At 31.9% G+C, this 18448-nt stretch overlaps 2 protein-coding genes and 3 long non-coding RNA genes across 6 annotated transcripts in view; 4 read left to right on the forward strand and 1 right to left on the reverse strand.

Moving 5' to 3' along the window:
* LOC121124000 (matrix metalloproteinase-2) overlaps positions 1 to 6456 on the reverse strand; it is a 45932-nt gene extending 39476 nt beyond the window's left edge. The window contains exon 1 of the mRNA XM_040719088.2: positions 6315 to 6456. The gene's annotated coding sequence lies outside the window, so the exon portion shown is untranslated. The remainder of the gene's footprint in view (positions 1 to 6314) is intronic.
* Positions 4106 to 6852, forward strand: LOC121124002 (uncharacterized). The gene is made up of 4 exons (XR_005866179.2): positions 4106 to 4510; positions 5406 to 5752; positions 5881 to 6727; positions 6785 to 6852. It is a non-coding gene; the product is annotated as an uncharacterized lncRNA (long non-coding RNA).
* A 1816-nt stretch (positions 6853 to 8668) lies between these two features.
* Positions 8669 to 10987, forward strand: LOC139906433 (uncharacterized). Its single transcript, XR_011781950.1, has 2 exons — positions 8669 to 10434; positions 10522 to 10987. It is a non-coding gene; the product is annotated as an uncharacterized lncRNA (long non-coding RNA).
* A 47-nt stretch (positions 10988 to 11034) lies between these two features.
* Positions 11035 to 11680, forward strand: LOC121124722 (uncharacterized). The gene is made up of 2 exons (XR_005866392.2): positions 11035 to 11202; positions 11520 to 11680. It is a non-coding gene; the product is annotated as an uncharacterized lncRNA (long non-coding RNA).
* A 1105-nt stretch (positions 11681 to 12785) lies between these two features.
* Positions 12786 to 15272, forward strand: LOC121124715 (far upstream element-binding protein 3). Of its 2 annotated transcripts, XM_040719901.2 has the most exons (5): positions 12786 to 13543; positions 14015 to 14110; positions 14164 to 14303; positions 14360 to 14660; positions 14726 to 15272. In XM_040719901.2, the coding sequence occupies exons 3-5, from the start codon at positions 14164 to 14166 to the stop codon at positions 15212 to 15214; spliced, it is 930 nt and encodes a 309-aa protein (XP_040575835.1). In that variant the 5' UTR covers positions 12786 to 13543; positions 14015 to 14110; the 3' UTR covers positions 15215 to 15272. The 2 variants fall into 2 exon arrangements, with proteins under 2 accessions (XP_040575835.1, XP_040575834.1); XM_040719900.2 differs by lacking the exon at positions 12786 to 13543 and having other exon boundaries at positions 14043 to 14303.
* Positions 15273 to 18448: the final 3176 nt, after the last annotated feature.

Here is an 18448-nt window from a genome sequence, read left to right on the forward strand (position 1 = left end):
TTCGTAAGGGTTCCTTTAGACAAAAGTACTCATCCATCTCCCATAACTTTATATATATATTTTTCAACTCTTATTCTTCCATTCTTTAGGAGGAAAAACGCCATATCTAACGATATAAGTATTATTTAGATATGTTAAAAGCGTAGGGGGCGCCCCTACAAAAAAATTCAGAGTCGGATTAAGTATTTCTATTACATGATTATTTTTGAAACTAGTTCTTCAGTGAATGTTAAATTATTTAATCACTCCTTGCTTATATTTTTCGACTTTCGGGACTCCCTGGGAAATCTAAAGAATATTTAAAGATATTTGAGGTAAACTATAGTATTTTGTCTATTAGGTGGCCGTATTTTATCATACTACAGGGTGTCCACGATAAATTGGAAATATCTTAAAATTCAACCTGCTTGATAAAAACGAACTCCTCCATGACTTCACAGTACCTTATTGCGTTAACCCTTTCCTTGGGATTGAGGAAGAAAGGAGGCATCACCTCACCGGTGCTGCAGATGACACCCAGGGTCATCACGGAGGCCGGGAACTTTATGGTGAAGAACGCAGGGACCTCTAGTCTCTCCTTGGCAAGCCACCTGTAATTCTGGACGTTGTAGCTTCTGTCAACAGTCCAGTTCTTCACGTCGGAGAATAAGATGATTCTTCTTCCATGGCTCTTCAGGTCATTGACGCTTACCGTTGGTGAGCCTGGTGCCCTTCATGGATGCCGAGAGGATCTTTTGTTTGGCCATTCGGTATGACCTGTATCCGAGGTCCTTATTCACAGCCTTGGAGGCCAGCTGCTTGCTCACTCCATAGTTCTTGGCCAACCTGGACAAGGAAGTCCCAGGCGAAGCCTTGATGGACTTCCGGAGGCCTTCAAAGAAGCGGAGAGTGCGTATTCGGTCACTTCTCATATTGTGGGCCTTGCGGCAGACCTTCTCGTCAACCTCCCAGGCATTGAAGACCCGGTACACCGAGGTCTTGGGGTAGTTAAAAGTAGAGGGCTTGATCCGGCGCGAGCCAATTCGAGGATGGCGTCTCTCCTTGCTTGTTCCATGATGACTATTGTTTGTTGTCAAAACAATTGTGGTGGAAGTTAAATTGGATCGTTCACACAACCTTTTATATTAGTATGATTTAACCCCAAATATCCACATTATGGATCTGGATGAAGTTTAAAGTAGTTCCAATTTATCGTGGATACCCTGTATACTGAATTGCAATAGCCTTAATGCCAACTGCAAGACCAGTTTTCAAATTCTTGCACCCAATTTGACTCCTTCCTTGGTAAGAAAATTCCAGAATCGAAACAATGATGAAATCCATTCACGATGAGAAGGGAATCTGAATATTTCAAATATAGTTAGTAATTACTTACTTCTAATATGTACGAAGCGCAGTATTATATTATGATATAAATTATTATATCACCTCCTTATCGTTACATTAAAATAGTAAATATTATTAAAATAATGGTCTATATTTCCTAGTACTCCCCTTTAAAAAATAGGAACACTCAAAAATATAAAATCGAACCAAAATCCTTGAATATGCATATTTTTTAAATAAGTCCTTTTTTAAATTAAACATGGAATATTTTTCTTTAATATATTCTTATATTCTCCATATTATTATGAATAAGTCATAAGAGTCATTTATCAGCGGAAAAATGGAAATATGTCGAGTTCAGAACAAGATACAGAATCAATAAAAACATTCTTATAATAATAAAAAACCTTTGAACATCAGTTTTATACATCGTACTTCATTTTAGTGATTATCTATGCATAATAACTGAAAAAGATCGTTAATGTGCAAAATTAAAGAAATAATAAATTCCACATTATCTTACGAGACCCTTTCCAAATTGATGCTTGGCCCATGGGGTATGCAGCATGTCCACAGTGGTTGATTTAGAGTCTGCAATCTTCATCGATTCATGTATTAACATAAGGGACGACATCCACCGTAACCCCAGATGATATCCCAGTCCACGGGTTGTCAATGCCACTAACAAACAGGTTGTCTTGCTTGCTTGTTTCTGATGATTTGCAGGAATTGGTGATGGATTCTACCCGTGAATTAGTCGTGCTGGTACGCAAAACAACCCATGGACTGGGATATCAATCGTGTCTATAGGGAATGGCGTCTTTGATGATAATACATGAATTGGCGGTGGGTTCCAACTCTTTTGTAAGTCGTATTGGCACGCAAGACAACCTATGGCCAGGGATATCAACCGGGGTTATAGTGGATGGCATCCCTGATTCTAATACATGAATTGACGAAGAGTGCAGACTCTAAATCAAGCCCGGTGGAAATGCTGCATATCTCACGGGACGAGCATCAATTTGTGTCTCTGGAAAGGGTCTCGGAAGATAATGTGGAATTTATTATTTATTTGATTTTGCACAATAACGATCTTTTTCAGATATTTTGGACATTAACTAGTTTGTTTGTTCTTTTTTTTTTTTTTTTTTTTTTGCATATTAATGGATTTCGTACTTTAACTGCAACATGTATATATTGGCTATCATATTATTTCTAAGAAGAAATTTTGGCTGTCAAATACAAATAGTATATGAATAGTAAACGTATAGCAACGCTTTTAATAAAATATTACTAATTATAATACAGTATTGAATAAAATACTAGGTAGGGTTCTAATATTATGAAATACCTAAGTATGTATAACCAAATTATTGTAAAAACTGTGGAGAAATAAGATGCCAATGAAGGTCTGGCAGTACTTAAGAGAAAATAGCAGTTGGTGTGGTTGCCTTTTAGGCCAACTACCATATGATTTTTGACCTTTTTTCTGTTTATTCTTGGAGTAAAATTTGTGTCATTCAATTTAGGTAAGGACGTGATAAACATTAAAAACTATAAAGTATTGTCCTTCTAATATATACGGAACATTTTTATATCACATAACCTACTCATTTGAAAATTCCCGAAATAATGGTTCGACAAAAAACTTTCCACGCCTTTGCAGCACAAAAATCCCCTAAGTATTTTTATATCAGCTGTCGATTTCCTCATCTCACTTGATACGTCATAGCTATTTCATAACTTATTATTTTTGATAGATAAATCAAGTAATTATGGGACGATAAAAAAAAATCCGTTGCCGATACCGATACGACTATTGTAAAAATTGACAATACCGATTCCAATTCTTTAATATTTTAAATAATGGTTAAATACAATTGTGCTATCAGGGGCACACATTTTAATAATTGAAATTTTTAGGAAAAAAGTTGAAAAATAAAAAATCAAATACACAATATGATAATTAAATTTTTTTCAAAAATCCAGAACTGCTCACAAAAAATAAAATTCCAAAAATACTTGGTTGCTCTCATAAAAAAAAATCAGAAAAAAATTTTTGAAAAAAAAATTCGAATATGAAATTTGTAGGAGAAAAATTTAAAAAATACGTAGTTATTCACAAAAAGTTAAATTTTTTGGAAAAAAATTTGAAAAATTAAATTAAATTTGCAAATATTAAATTTTCTTATAAAAAGCAAAAATTCCTTAATTTTGGAATTTGGTGCTATTATTTTTAGTTTTTCGTAACCTAGAAACGTATAAAATAGTTAAATACAAATAATAAATAAGAATCTGAATCGTAAATAAAACATTATTTTCTCGATACCGATCCCAATTCCAAAAAAAAAAACAGATTCCCGACTCCGATTAATCGCCCCATCACTACAATGAAATAATAAGTTAAATATAAACATACAATACATGTACCTAATTCATTTTAAAATTGTGGAAAAATAATATAACAATTATAGTCTGGCAGTACTTAAAGGATAAATAGCAGTTAATAAGATTTACTTATATGGCTAATTAAGAAATGATTTCGGTACTTTTTTCTGCTTCATTTGGAGGGAAAGGTTGCGCAACACAATAAAGGTAACGATGTGTTAGCTCTAGAAAAATAGCTATTAAGCCACTCCTACCCATATACATTTCTTTGCTTTTGTTTACAGGCTATTTTGATGACGTCACAAAGGAGCCAATATTGAGAAAAATCGATAAATAAATTGTATTAATACATAATATAGTATTTTATTTTCTCATGAGACAATACTATGAGTGTAAATTTTTACCCTCCTACGATTACGGTACTAAAATTATTTAAACAAAAAAATTATTAAAAGTTGTTTTTAATGAAAAATAAGTCAGAATATAAATTTTCAAATAAATATAAAAAAATGATGGCCATCTGATGGATTTGTGCAGGTTGCCAGAGCACAAATATGGCATGTACCTCTAGAAAAAGACATAATGTTCCTGAAATAATATGAGTTAACACTTAACACTAGTCAATAACACTGAACTTGGCTCAGTTGTGACTTCATCAAAAAAGTTGTCTGATAACGTCAACCAGACTGCGTTGTAAGTTTTTTATTGACACACCTTAAACATAGTTCAGTTTGCTTTAAATCATAACGGTCTCAAACAGAGCTAGGATGTTCTGACCAAAATCCAACATTAATAGGTATGTTCAGGGTAGGACAGTATATCAACTTTTTTATATACGTAACAATCAAGCTGTAGAAGTAGTAGATGGGTGGGTGTGATTTCATTCTAGAGATAAAATTATAAAGTGTTTTCTTTTACGTACAACTATTTGCTATCATGCCTTAAAATAGTGAGAAACGTGCATTTGCCGTCGAAAATAAATATAGATAAAAAAAAAGATTTAATATAATATTTGTATAAAATTTAACTAATTACAATTTAGCTTCTGAGTTTTTATTGGTGCAATTTATAAAAATTTGTTAATTGCTTCAATTTTGAGTATAAAAAACAATTTTTTCAATTTGCTTACATAATTTGATATTTGTAAAATTCTTTCAACACAAATAATTTCACAGATAATGATGCTAAAGAGATCAACTTAAAGCCATGAGATCTGTTGTCATACAATTTTTTAAACTGTTGCAGTTTGTCTAAATCAAGCATTTGAAATCGAATTTATCCCCCGAAAACAAACATTTTAAGACCTTTGCGGATTCGCTAATATCTAATTATATTATCCACTAATGATCCAACAACTTTGATAAAACATATTTTGCCAATAAAGTTTTTCATCTTTTTGCTTAAAATAACTATAAACAAGAAAATAAAATATATCCGGCAATTAATAAACCAAAGTTCGTATTGAAGTGGTTTCCAAACTTTTTTGAGTTCGACCCTTAAAATACTTGGTTAGACAATATGCGATCCTAACATTTCTCATTAAGAAATAAATATAAAATTTGGAGTTCAATTTATGCAAATAGATAACTTTAAGTTAAACCCAGAGGCAAATAATATTAATTATTATAATATAATCAATTTGAATATATATCAATTCGTCAAGTATTTTAGAATCAAAGTCTTTTTCTTAGTGTTTGGTCACAGGGAAGTTAGATAAGCGCATCAGACGACAGATGATTTGCTGTGTCGGTAAAAGTTATGCTTTTGTGGAGCAGTTTTAGGGTCGTTTGAAAAGTCCTCGCAAAGTCTGAGAGATGGCAATACTGACGTGTATCAAAGTTATGGTTAGTTAGCAGCATCTTTTGAAAGAAAACATACAATTTTTCAATCGGATCAGACTATTTATTTCTCTTTGGCATACGTTTGAATCTATGAATCCCCCAGAAAGATTATGGAGACTGTCATTTGAATTTGCAAGGAATAATCTTCATTGACTATCTAGAAACTTTACCATTCTTCTATCTTATCCAATAAATAGGTACATTTTATATATGTAATTCATCAGTGTTACTCTTTGACTTTCATACACTAGTAATTACTTTATAGTTATTGTTCTCTCTTCAAGAATAATGATGACAGGTCTGATAAATAAAAAATTATTTTTAGGTAAATGTTTTGTGACATGGAGGTAGTGGTTTTTAATCTGCTTAGTGGCCCTGCCCTAGCCTTAATCAACACATAGGCCTGTAGTTTATTTCAAAGTATTTGGAAAGGCCCTAAATATTTTGCAAAGTGGCGTTGGTTTTTTTAAACCTACATTGGGTCCCTACTATAGTCTTAAATGACCGATGGGCTTGTAGTTCATTTTGAAGTAATGGTGGCTTTGTCATTGTAGAAAACAAGTTTTGAGCCGAAGTATTCAGATTTCGTTGGTAAATGACGGTAAATTTTTGAACAATGATGTATTCAGTGCCCGTAACTATATTTGTCATGACGACCCATGTATTCGTATTTGTTAGTGTATCCCATGTTGTTAATCAACAAATTATATTTTATATTATTAAATACTTAGTTGTGATACGAAAGAAAAAGAGGCTTACATTTCAGATACTCTCAAATGGTGATTCATGTTGGTTTATAAGATGACTAAAAGGAATCATTTTTCAAAGGAGATTGGCACATGATATTTCACAGTTCACTATTTATAAATTGGTAATTAGATGTGTTAACTATAGAGATTTTTAACAGTCAAGTTCTAACTGAGTTTATTTAATGTTTTAAACCGCAATAATAATAATTCAGTCATGGGGTTTGATTGATTCCCCCACCCCCCTGAATTTCTCTTTTATAAATGATATATTTATAAATTAGCAAGGAATATCAACATTAAGAATATTAGAGATGATTTAAATTGATCCAGAAATTTGAATTAATTAAGAAAGTCAAGTAATTTCCATTTAAAATGTTTTTATGTCTCTAATCAAGCAGCATTTCAACCTTTAAGGAATCATAAGTAAGTTTATAAAAAAATAATATTCACAATACAGTAAGCTAGTCAAGCTGACCCCAGAAGCTGCCAAACAACCATCATAAACCAACACAGCCATATCCATGGTCGAATATGAAAAAAAAAAAAAAAAAAAAAAGTACCTAGACGGGTGTAACGTCAAATGTGGTCAAGGCTGCTTGAGTGAATCGGGAAGAGTCAAAGAAGCTTGAGGAGAGGGCATTCTTGACTCGAAAGCATCAAAAATTATGTATGGTTCGCTGCAGGAGTCTTCATGATTAACTTTCGGCCATCCTAGAGCTCGGATTTTATCCCGACGGACTACCCGATCTGGTGGCAAGTGGATTCCAAAGAGTACGAGATCACCAAAATTACCAATAAGTCAAGCAAATCATCTTATGTGTTACTTATGAATGGAGCAACAGCTCAAAAAGACAATCTGTGCAGACCTAAATGGAGAAATTATGAGCTTTTGGTCACTTCAACCCTCTAGGCTACACATCTGTTGGTAGGTGGAGTCTAAAGTCTTCCTAGTCCACCATAGCAACTTTACCAACCTTGAGTCCTCTGTGAATAAAGAGCGGGAAAATAGTAGCTGCAACTACATCTAACATGTATGCGCAGTCTTTCTGTCACGCTTGGAGGCCATCAAAAGCTGTGGATTTTGATTTTTTTTTCTAAAAAATTTAATTTTTTGAAAATAACTTAAGATTTAAAAAAAAAAATTCAAAAACAATTAATTTTTCTAATTTTTATTTACACGGTTTTAATTTTTGGATTTTTTATTTCCCAAAAATTCCAAAAATCAAGCCCCCCAATCCAAAAAAATATATATATGTATATATACATAAGATCCTATGGATACCCCTCCTCTTTTCGAGTTCATATAGCATGAAAGTTGGCGCAAGACTTATTCACTGCCTGGTCAATCTAAATTGATGTGCCTAAACATATGAAGAACAATTTCAAGAAAAAGAATATTATTTGCGACTATTAAACCTTTTTATAATTAACTACATGAGATTTTATGAGTTTGAAGATACCTAAAGACTTTTTATAGGTACATAGGTGTGGGTCTCCAGGAGTCAGTGTATGTATGTTATGCCAACAAAAATATTTGTAATGCGTGCACATTACTATAATTTTATTAAATTTAATTCATACAAATAACAAAACTTAGATAATTTGTGTGTATTTACGACTGATCGCCAATTTTTTTTTATGGAATGAACATAATGTGACGTCAATAATTTTGATGTTGGTCATTTTGGTTGATTAACAATTTTATACAGTCTACATTAATAAGACAAAGTTTATTTGTCAGTCTGTACGAATATGTAATTACGAGTCACCGGATCCACAGTACATAGTGCTCTCTGATTTATATCATAAACATATTTTGATCTAAGAAATAACAATGTAGTCGTATTAATGAAATATAGCAGCTAGGATTGAGTTAGAAACATAAGGTTTAAGTGCGGCCCGCCACTCATTCATGACTTCAAGTGGTATTTTTAGCAAGATAGTCAAAAAAAAAAGTTGTCAAAATATTTTCTTTCTTTTAAAAAAAAAGGTGGTTCGATTTTTTTTAAATTCAATAGCCCCCCACCACCACCACGAAAAAAAAAAAATAATAATAATAATATATATACGTATATGTACCAATATTCAGAAAATGATAACATTATAGTTGCACTCAACAGAGAACAATTTTATCAACTTTTTTTACCCCTTCTACTTGAAGCCCTAACTCTGGCTCTATGTGTCTGTTCTGGACAAGGACAGTAGATTTTGGGACAGGAAATCAAGCCACAATTTTCTCTGAAATATATATTAATATACACAAATATAATGTACTTAGTTCATTTATATTGCAATTTGTTTATTACGTATTACAAAAACTCGATAAGAAAGAGCAGAAACAATGTAGTATCTATATTAATTCCTAGACAGGGTTCATCTTATCTAGTGGTACACATTTTATTATTTTCAATCCTGAATTACTTTAGTACAAAATCAATGAAGAAGAAGACAACAAGACATCGTATTCCTGAACAGAAGAACAAGCTGAGACGGTTGGGAAGAGCAAATAAATTTCTACATTTTTTTCAAAGCACACAAAAATTCAGCCAAAGTTTTGCTCTTTTCTGATGATGATATTTTTTTTCATCGTTGATGCAACTGTGAATAAGCAGAACAGCCTCTGTATCCCAACCGAATATCCAGACAATGAATTAGCTTCAGTGAGACATATCTTCAGAACAAAAAATTCAGTGCCCAGCACAATCGAAGCCTTCCCTCCCATTTTTGTGGAGAGGAAAGAGTGGCTCAATGCAGATGTTTATATTGCACTTCTGGATAAGAAATTGCTACCTAGGGCCAGAGAAAAGTTCAGGGACAACTTTGTTTTCACTCCAAACGCTCCATGTCCTTGCGCCGCTAAGATCCAGACCTTCCTGAGAGACAACTTTCCAGATTTTTGGGGCCTCAACATGAGGTTGCCTTCCTCTCCAGACGTGAACCCTACTCTATCTAAGCACATCTAGAAGAAAGGGTATGTGCTACTCCTCACAGGAGTGACTAGTCTGTAGATACTTCCATAAAGAAGGAGTGGACCAAGCTCGAGTCTGACTACATATCTAAGGTCTACAAAGGATTAAGGTCATGTATTAAAAAAATCATTATAGCTGACATCTCACATATTGAATAAAAGTTGTACCGAGTACTATTTTCAGATGATTTTGTTAAATAAATATACCCACAATACCTCTCGTTAAGATTTTTTCTCTTGTGTAATTGAAAATAATCAAATGTGTACCACAAGATAAGATAAACCCTGTAATATTCAAGAAAAAATAGAAATTCAGTTATGAGAATAAACCAGGAATTTTTATTGGAGTTGGGAAAAAAAGGTTTGAGAATAAGAAAGTTCATAATTTTTAGAAACAGGAATTTCTAAAAACCTCAGGCAAGTAAGGAATAATTTAATCGATTACTTTACTATATTATTTCTCCTTTCTTCATTAATTCTATGGACTATGACTGACATCCTGCCTGTAATTGAACCAACCAATTCACAAAATATTCATATTTTTTAGAACACAAAAAATAATGACTTATTTTTTCAATCAAAACTTATTAGCTTGCTTTACATAAAATCTACTTATAACTTGATGCTACCATCTCATGCCTTTTTCTTTTTTCCATCCTCAAGAAAATTGATATGTGAAGTCGTCTACAAGTTACAAAAAAATATAGAAATTTCTTAATTTTAGAAATATGTTAAGTAATCACTTTTTTCGTTAGCATTTTATAACTAAGCATATTTAAGTAATTTAGTGTGATATCAGTTACTGTATATATCTATAATAAGGTATTTTAAAGTAATATTCCACTTGAAAAACAGTCGTTTTGGCCAAAGGAAATAACTATTACTTTACTATTTTAAATATATAATTTATCTGAGTCAATCAACTTGTTATGGCCTAATAGTTGAAAATTCACAAAACAAGTTTTTGTATAAGAAAAAAGTGGTATTTGATATGTAAAAAAGTATACACTTTAAGCAATATATCGTTTTAAAATTCGTTTGTCAAATAATGGGCAAAATTTTGAAGTCAGGCTACCTTGATACACTCATCAATATGGAACAAAATTTTCACTTTTGCATACCATTGAAATCAGAACACTTACTAACTCAATCATTATTAAAGGTTGAGTGATAGAAAATAATTCATATTTCGATATATTATTTACCATTAACAATTAGTTACAAAACTAAATAAACCTGTGCTCTTTAGCTTACGTACAAGTCGAGACAATGACACTTGAACGTAATCGACGAATTTCCATTCGCGCAGTCGAAGTAATAGGGCGTCTCGAGGATCGCCGTTCACGCCGTCAGCATGTCTGAAACGCTAGAGAGGAAGAAGGCTCTGTCAAAAAGACCAAACTGGATCCGAAGGAGTTAAAGGAAATACCCCAAGTCAATTCCCTCAAGTCCATGAGGGCCCATGCAAGAGATCTTTGGTTTTTACACATGACTTGTCCGGAGAGCTATAAAAAGCAGTTTGCCCTTGAAAAATTAGATTTGCCCTAGAATTGAAATAAAAATGTATTTAATAGTTTTGTTTTATGAAGACATTTTTCATGAAATTTAATTAAAATGGTTTTGTGGCCCATTAAAATATTTCAAGTGGCAATGCAGCCCAATAAATTAAAAGGTTGTACATCTAAAGATTAAAGTATTTATCAATCATCCCAACATATTAGATTTTTTTTTTCTATCTGTTATAATTATTCTTTCTTTCTAGTGAACGGAACACGTCATTTGAATTGATATCGAGGGCGGACTTTTGGCAAAAACATTTTTGCCGAAGGACAATTTCCTGAACGGACATTTCGCTCAAGGACCATTTGGTAAATTTGGCCGAATAATGATATTAAATTTATTGATATATACGACTGCATATTATATTTATGTAGGTAAATTAATGAGTGTTCTGTTGTAGGAAAATATTTTGAATCCATTAATGAACATTATACAAGCACAATCAATATATTCTTTTTTTTAAAATAAAATAATAATGATAACAGCATTATAATTATTTTTTTAGGATTTATTCGAAAATCTATTCTCAGATATGTATTATAATATAATATACAATGTAATTCAATCTACATTCATACCACATGTCGATGTGATGTGTTTACTTAATTAATGGTCATTAATGAATATAATTAATAAAAAATATTATTCTGTAAAAGAACAATCTACTTATATGAAATTGTCTTTCAGCGAAATGCCGTTTGGCTAATTTTCATTAGGCGAAATTGTTTAATAACTGTACATTGGACTGGTCCATCATTATTATTTTTTTTTTTTTTTAATGTTAGATGACATTGTCAAAAAACTTTTCTTTTAATATTATTATGAAGAAATATAAAATTTGACCCATATGAGTTTAGACATGTTTAGAAGTAGAGTTCTATAATTCACTATTTTTTGAAAAAAGTTGCATTCTTCTAGAACAAGCTTTAAGTTTGCGGAACACCCCTTCCTCCCTACCCGGTAATCATGGACCTGTGTATTCCTTTAAAAGCTTGTTAATTTGTAATTATAAAATCTATCCAAGATCATTGAATTTGTTTGATAAATGTTGCGTTAGTAAAAAAAAAAAAGGTTCCCCTTAATTAAAATACATAATTGTAAATATTATAATTTATGAACATCGATGAGATAAATATCTGGAGTGGTACCAGATCTACTGAGCAACATCATCAGTGGGTCTATTAACGTTTTAATAGGGATATAAGTGGCAAGTTTTTAGTGCATATGTACAATTTATTTTATTCTTCAATACATCATTGTCTCTCCTATATTTATAATTAACGTGGGATAATGTGCATCTGTACCAAATTATCCAAATATTAATACAAACATAAGAATATTTTTCAACTAAGATAGATATTTGATTGTATCCACCTATATCATATATATAATCTTTAATAAATATTTTTACATAATCCCATGACAAAAAATTGGCTAAACATAAGAGTTTAAGTAGGTTATTTTATAGGATTAATGTAGGGATCGATTTTTGAAGGAGTATGTACATGTAGTGTTGGATAAGTCCTAGGACTAATCGTCCTATCAGTATTTTTTTTAATCTGTCCGATCTTTTTTACTGTTCAACGGTCCTAATGTCTGATACATCAGTCTTTGAGTTCTACGGTCTTAGTTATCCTTTCATTTTCTTCACTCATAGGTAGGACGATTGAAGAATTTAAGAACCAAGAAAATAATGAATGATAGAACTTTCTAGTCACACATCTCCTTCAGGTATATTAAAGATTTAGTATCTTTTCTTTTTGAAAGAATTAACTTCAGCGAATCAAATGACGTAGTTAATAATAACTACGTCATTTCAACTGTTGTAGTTACCACAAAAGAACGATAAGTCCTAGGACTAAACATTTTTTATTACGACCGGACTGATACTAATAGGACTGCAGTCGTTTTAGATCGATCCAACACAATGTACCTAATCTTATAATAAATATTGGGGATTATGTTCCCATAGCTAGCCAATTTAATGAAACGTCATGACAGCAACATTTCTCTTCTCTCAAACATTTTTCAAATTATCAGGGTGACCACATTAATACCCCTAATTATATTATTTCCATCTATGTCTGAGTTTTGCTTGATATAAAGATTTACGGAAAAGCCTGGAAATAACCATCGAATATTGTTTTCTTAGCAATGATTTTTAATTATAAACTACAGAAAAAATATATTTGAATAATCAATTACAAAAAGAAATCACATTTCAATCGAAAATCCCAGATTTTGTGTATTATTCTATGTTACAAACTCTTGATGGAACAAGATGGATATCAGGTTATGTCAGATAATTATTGAAATTAAACTCTAGCTTGTTATTTAGTTTAAAATAAGTGATAAATAAAATGAGTATAATCTTGGTCTGATAGTTATTTGCTTGGTTATATCATGCTAATGAACCTTTGGAACAAAATCACTTTTTTTAAATAAAAGTTCATATTAATGCTAATAGAACATTGATAAAAAATATTGAAAATATTAATTAATTACTAGGGTTTTAAAGCTACAAGTTTACTTAATACATAATAAAGTCAAATTATTATACATATTTTATATATCCATTCAAAAAATTATCGCGCAATATAAATCCGCTTCTGCTGATAATATTCACCACATCACAAATTAGGGAAGCAAGTGTTGCACATGCTGTAGCTGATCTATCATCAGCTATTCCTGCTGCGCCTGGGAGTAACTGAGTTAATATTAAAGAAAATCTTGTGTACAAGTTGCAATTTTGTACAAGTTTAAACTTGTATAAGTAAATTGTACAAGTTGCAACCAAAAAATGGGATTACTAATTTTAAATTAAGAATTTACAGTATTTGGGATGAGGATCGTGTAATAATTGAATATTCTGTGGAAGATCAATATATTCATAGTGTACTTTTTGACTATTTTGATACAAGTTACTAAAATATATGTATTCTGTGGCACATAATAAAGTTCAAATGCCCATAGTTATATTACTTATAAATACATAATGACCATGTAATTTGAATAGATCAAAATGAAATTATAGTATCAATGCGTAGTTGGTTATTAGAATGACTAATGTTGTCATCAAATAATGCATTTTAAGACGAAGAAATTGCAATTTGTACAGTTTTCTTATACAAGTTACAACTTGTACATACATCGTAACTTGTACACAACCTATATATAAAAAGAACTAGAAGCAAAACGCGTCTGCTGCTGAATGAAAGGAGCTAGTAGCAGTAAAGAAGAAGAAATTATATTATAAATTATATTTATAATACCAAAAGGTAGATATTATTTATATATATATTTTCTTTGGTCAAATTCTGTTCCTAATAAGATGGAGGGACTTATAATCGGTGAGGATGGCGAACAAATGGTTATGCAGTCCGACTCAGGGTGTTCCATGCAAATGGCCCAAGACTCTCAAGGCATGCCGGACCGTCAATGTACTCTATCAGGATCTCCTCAAGCCATTTCGTAAGTGATAATTCCAAGTGAATCCTATATTTCCTCAGCATAAATTAATTAAGCAGGCAAGCGAGTTCAGCGATAGACCGAATTATAGCTAATGAAGGTAACGGACATGCACGTGGTTCTGCTAGTATGGGCAATGCTGGCTTTTATGAAGTTAACGTACCTGGACAGAAAGTGGGGTTGATCATCGGCAGGAACGGGGACACTATTAAAAGTCTTCAGGAGCAATCCGGAGCCAAGATCGTTATCATTCAAGATGGGCCAGAAGCTGCATATGAGAAGCCTTTAAGGATAACCGGATCTCCAGAGAGTGTTGAAATAGCTAAACAACTAGTAGCAGAAATTTTAAGTCAAGACCACGTTAGTATTTTAGTTTATAGTCAATACTCTTTACTTATAAGGATGTACTAATCAATTCATTTTAGGGAGACCAAGGAGGTATGGGAGGTTTTGCTAATCGTGGACGCGGAAGAGGACGTGGTGGAGGTGGATTCCCAATGAGGGGAAGTCGTGGAGGTGGAAGAGGTGGCTATGGTTCAAGCCAATGGGGACATCCTTCTGCTGAATATGGTGGTCAGCAACAGCATACAACGACTGATTATCTCGCAATTCCCTCAAATAAATGTGGTCTTGTTATTGGCAAAGGTGGAGAAACCATCAAAAATATAAATCAGACATCAGGTGCGCATTGTGAGGTCGACAAGAACGCTCCTCTTGATGCCCGTGAAAAGAATTTTGTTATTCGTGGAACCCCTGATTCTGTTGAAATTGCTAAACAAATGATAATGGAAAAAGTTGGCGGCATGAATGGATCTCATGGAGGTTATAGTAATGGTTACGGTCAAAGTGGAGGAGCTGGAGGTTGGGGTGCTCCTTCTTCAAACGCTGGCCAGTACCATACAGGGGGTTATTAATTTCAAGTTTCTTTTACACAAAATATTTTGAATTTTGAATAAATATTATTTTGTCAAAGGGGTTTACTTCCTTTGATCTCAGCTATACACATATGGGGGGGAAGGGGATTATTTAGGACAAGGATTTCAGGTGCTGACTTGAGCTTAGGCTGAACCTGAAAAATTAAAAGAAAACTACTGAAAAAATCACTTACCTTAAGTGTCTTTTACTTAGTTATACTTTTAGTACAGAGGTACTAGTTTGTTGTATCCAAATTTGGTATGTCTAATTCGAATCATTCCAAGTAGTTGAATAAAGTTTTTTTTTTGGTCTTTTCTACAGTAGTTAAAAGTAATGTGTCTGAGTTTATCTTTCTGAATTGTTAATTAATAAGACCATTTCATCTAAAAGACTCATTTTTATATAATAATACTGAAACTGATAGCACTGGACATATCTTATTTTTCAATCGGGATATATCTTCCTGTGTTCATGAACACATAGTTAAATTGCTTTGGTTCCTCATCTGCTGGCTGTTATTAAACCAAGAAAGACTTTGGTCAACTTTGTTAATCTCTCAGTTGTATCATTAACTGGTCTTAGCATGGACAATTTTTTTCGGGCTTAAATATGTGAAGCATTACTTACATTAGCATTACCGATATGAAATCATATATATATTTTTTAATCTGAAATCAATTTTAAATGTTGATAGACTACCAAATAAAAATAGTTCTTTTTCAAACTTTTTCTCCAGCACTAAAATGGTTTCATTAAGACGACCAATGCATTAAGCTGATGTATCGCAGCAGAGAACATTCTTTTCTAGTTCCCAGTTAAAGCTCGTTTTCCTAATAGTTAGTGCCTATTCTTTTCCTGTTGAACTGTCCAACCTTGGAAGAGCTTTAATTTGTTGATTGTCTCCCTATGTAATGAAGATGAAGAAAAGTTTTTCCTCCAAATTCAAGTTATTCAAAGTAATTTGCCATCCCAATGTAAATCTACGATGCCGGTGGTATTTGATTACAATTGTTTTAATAGTTCAATAGTTTTAGCTTATTTTCTTGGTTCATTCCGAATGCTTTGGATGGAAGGCTTGATAATCGCAAATTCATGAATATGTAGGGCTGTAGCCCCCATTAACAATTTTTGTTTTTTTACTGGATTTTTTTTTCGTCATTCAGGTAAAAAATTTCATATTTGTAATTTTTTGTGAATTTTTAAAATTTTTTAGAGTAACTGGTTTTTTAAAATATTTTTTTCAAAAACCAAGCCCACCTTAAAATATAATCTTGCGGACGCCCTGCAAGGATGCAACTGGCCCTTCAAGAATAAATACTGCATATCTCATAAGACACCTGTAATGCACCAACTAACTTAGGAGTAGTTAAATCATTGGTTTATCATTGACTCATTATGTTGGATTTACAGGTGGAGGAACATTCGAATTTTCAGATTCAAAGTTCAAGCATTATGAAAATATTCTTTTTTAGCTGATGGATTAGATCCGGAAGCATATTTCATTGATCAATTTTCTTCATCTAGCATAATATACTTGATCGTTCTTCTCTTTCCGACAGTTTTTTATCTAATCCAATTAAATGACTTGGTTTTCCCTGTTGTTACCATAATAACCGATCTTGTTCAATTTTTATTAATTGGTCTTATATTTTGTCTAGAAGCTCTAGGTCTAAGATTGCATTCAAAGTTAAAATCAAACAAGCAAGAATAAGTCCCAATATCTCCCTCATTCAAAAATTAATATGTATTTTGTAAAACCCCAATGTCTTCAAAATTATCTCCATTCCAATTTACATTCTACTGCATTCAATAACTTTTCTAAGATAGAATACTTATTGGCATACTACTACGATAAAATGAAATACAATAACTCAAAATAATGTTTTCCCCTACAGACTGGCAAAAGTTGAAACACGTTTTATTCAATTACTTGGAGATAATTCAAATTAGTTATATAAAGTTTTGACACAACAAGTTTACATCTTCGTACTAAAAGTGAAGCTAAATTCTAAGACACTTATTGTTAATACTTTTTATGTAGTTGTTATATGAATTATCGATCCACCCTACGTTTAAGTCAAGGGATTGACTTTAAGCTCAAGTCGGCACCTAAAATCCTTCAAGTATATAATTTTTTTTTTGTATTTGTGTAGCATAATATATAATACAAATACTTAAGATATTAGTGAGCTAGGACATGGCTTTCTCAAATTCATTGCTAGGAGCACTATAATGTTTATAGTGATCTCTGTCTATCGAAGCTGGGAACGTATACTTTTCTTTTTGATTCACACTCACGAGGGTTTCGACAATTTTCATATCCCTAGAGATGACTATAAAAACTAAAGTGTTTCTTCCTTGCTAATACGTTTCAATGTTGAAAATAGGGAGAAATAATTAATTAGAGTTATAATACCTTACAGGTTACCTGGATATACTTTTTTTAAATGTATGCTCAAGAGAATTGAGACAATTTTCACATGCCTTATGATATACTTAGGGATGTGAAAATTATGTAAGATATCATTGCTCTTATTAATCTTTTTCGCTATTTTGAAAATTCAAACGTATTAGCCATCAAGGAGCACTATAGCTTTTATAGTGATTAATGATCAGTATTTAAGCAGATAGCACGTCTATTAAAGTAGCCAACATATACTTGTCTTTTTGTTTACACTAATACAGATTGAAAACCATTTTCACATCCATAGATATACTCCTACATAACAATTATAATTACACTGTATAAAAAATCAGTGGAGAAAAGTTAGTGTATATGTGTAGGTTTTCACTGCTGATTTCCTCGCCGGAAATATATATATATCTATTTAATTTAACAACTAGGTAAATTAAAAACCATAGTAAACATCTGCACTCAAGTCATATAGCTTGTGAAGCATATTTCTAGGTATATAAACATAATTTAATGTCATGAAGAAGTAAAATTATATTATTGTCTATCTGTACACGCACATAATATTTACATCTATATTTCGACGTATGACTTACTCAAAATATACTTATACTTTTTAAATGGTTATAATAGTAAGTTATGAAATTTTTACAATTCAAAGAAGTTGCTATTATCAAATTATATTAAAAATCCAGTCCGCTGATATCAATAATTACTTCGGCTAATATATTGAGAGCGAAAGGAATAATACCAAATGAAAAGAGTATTTTAATAAATCCAATAGAGCGTTTTCACTTAGGTCATAAATTGCATAAAAATT

Source organism: Lepeophtheirus salmonis, chromosome 9 (genome assembly GCF_016086655.4).
Source record: "Lepeophtheirus salmonis chromosome 9, UVic_Lsal_1.4, whole genome shotgun sequence".
In the NCBI taxonomy this organism is placed as follows: Eukaryota; Metazoa; Arthropoda; class Copepoda; order Siphonostomatoida; family Caligidae; genus Lepeophtheirus; species Lepeophtheirus salmonis.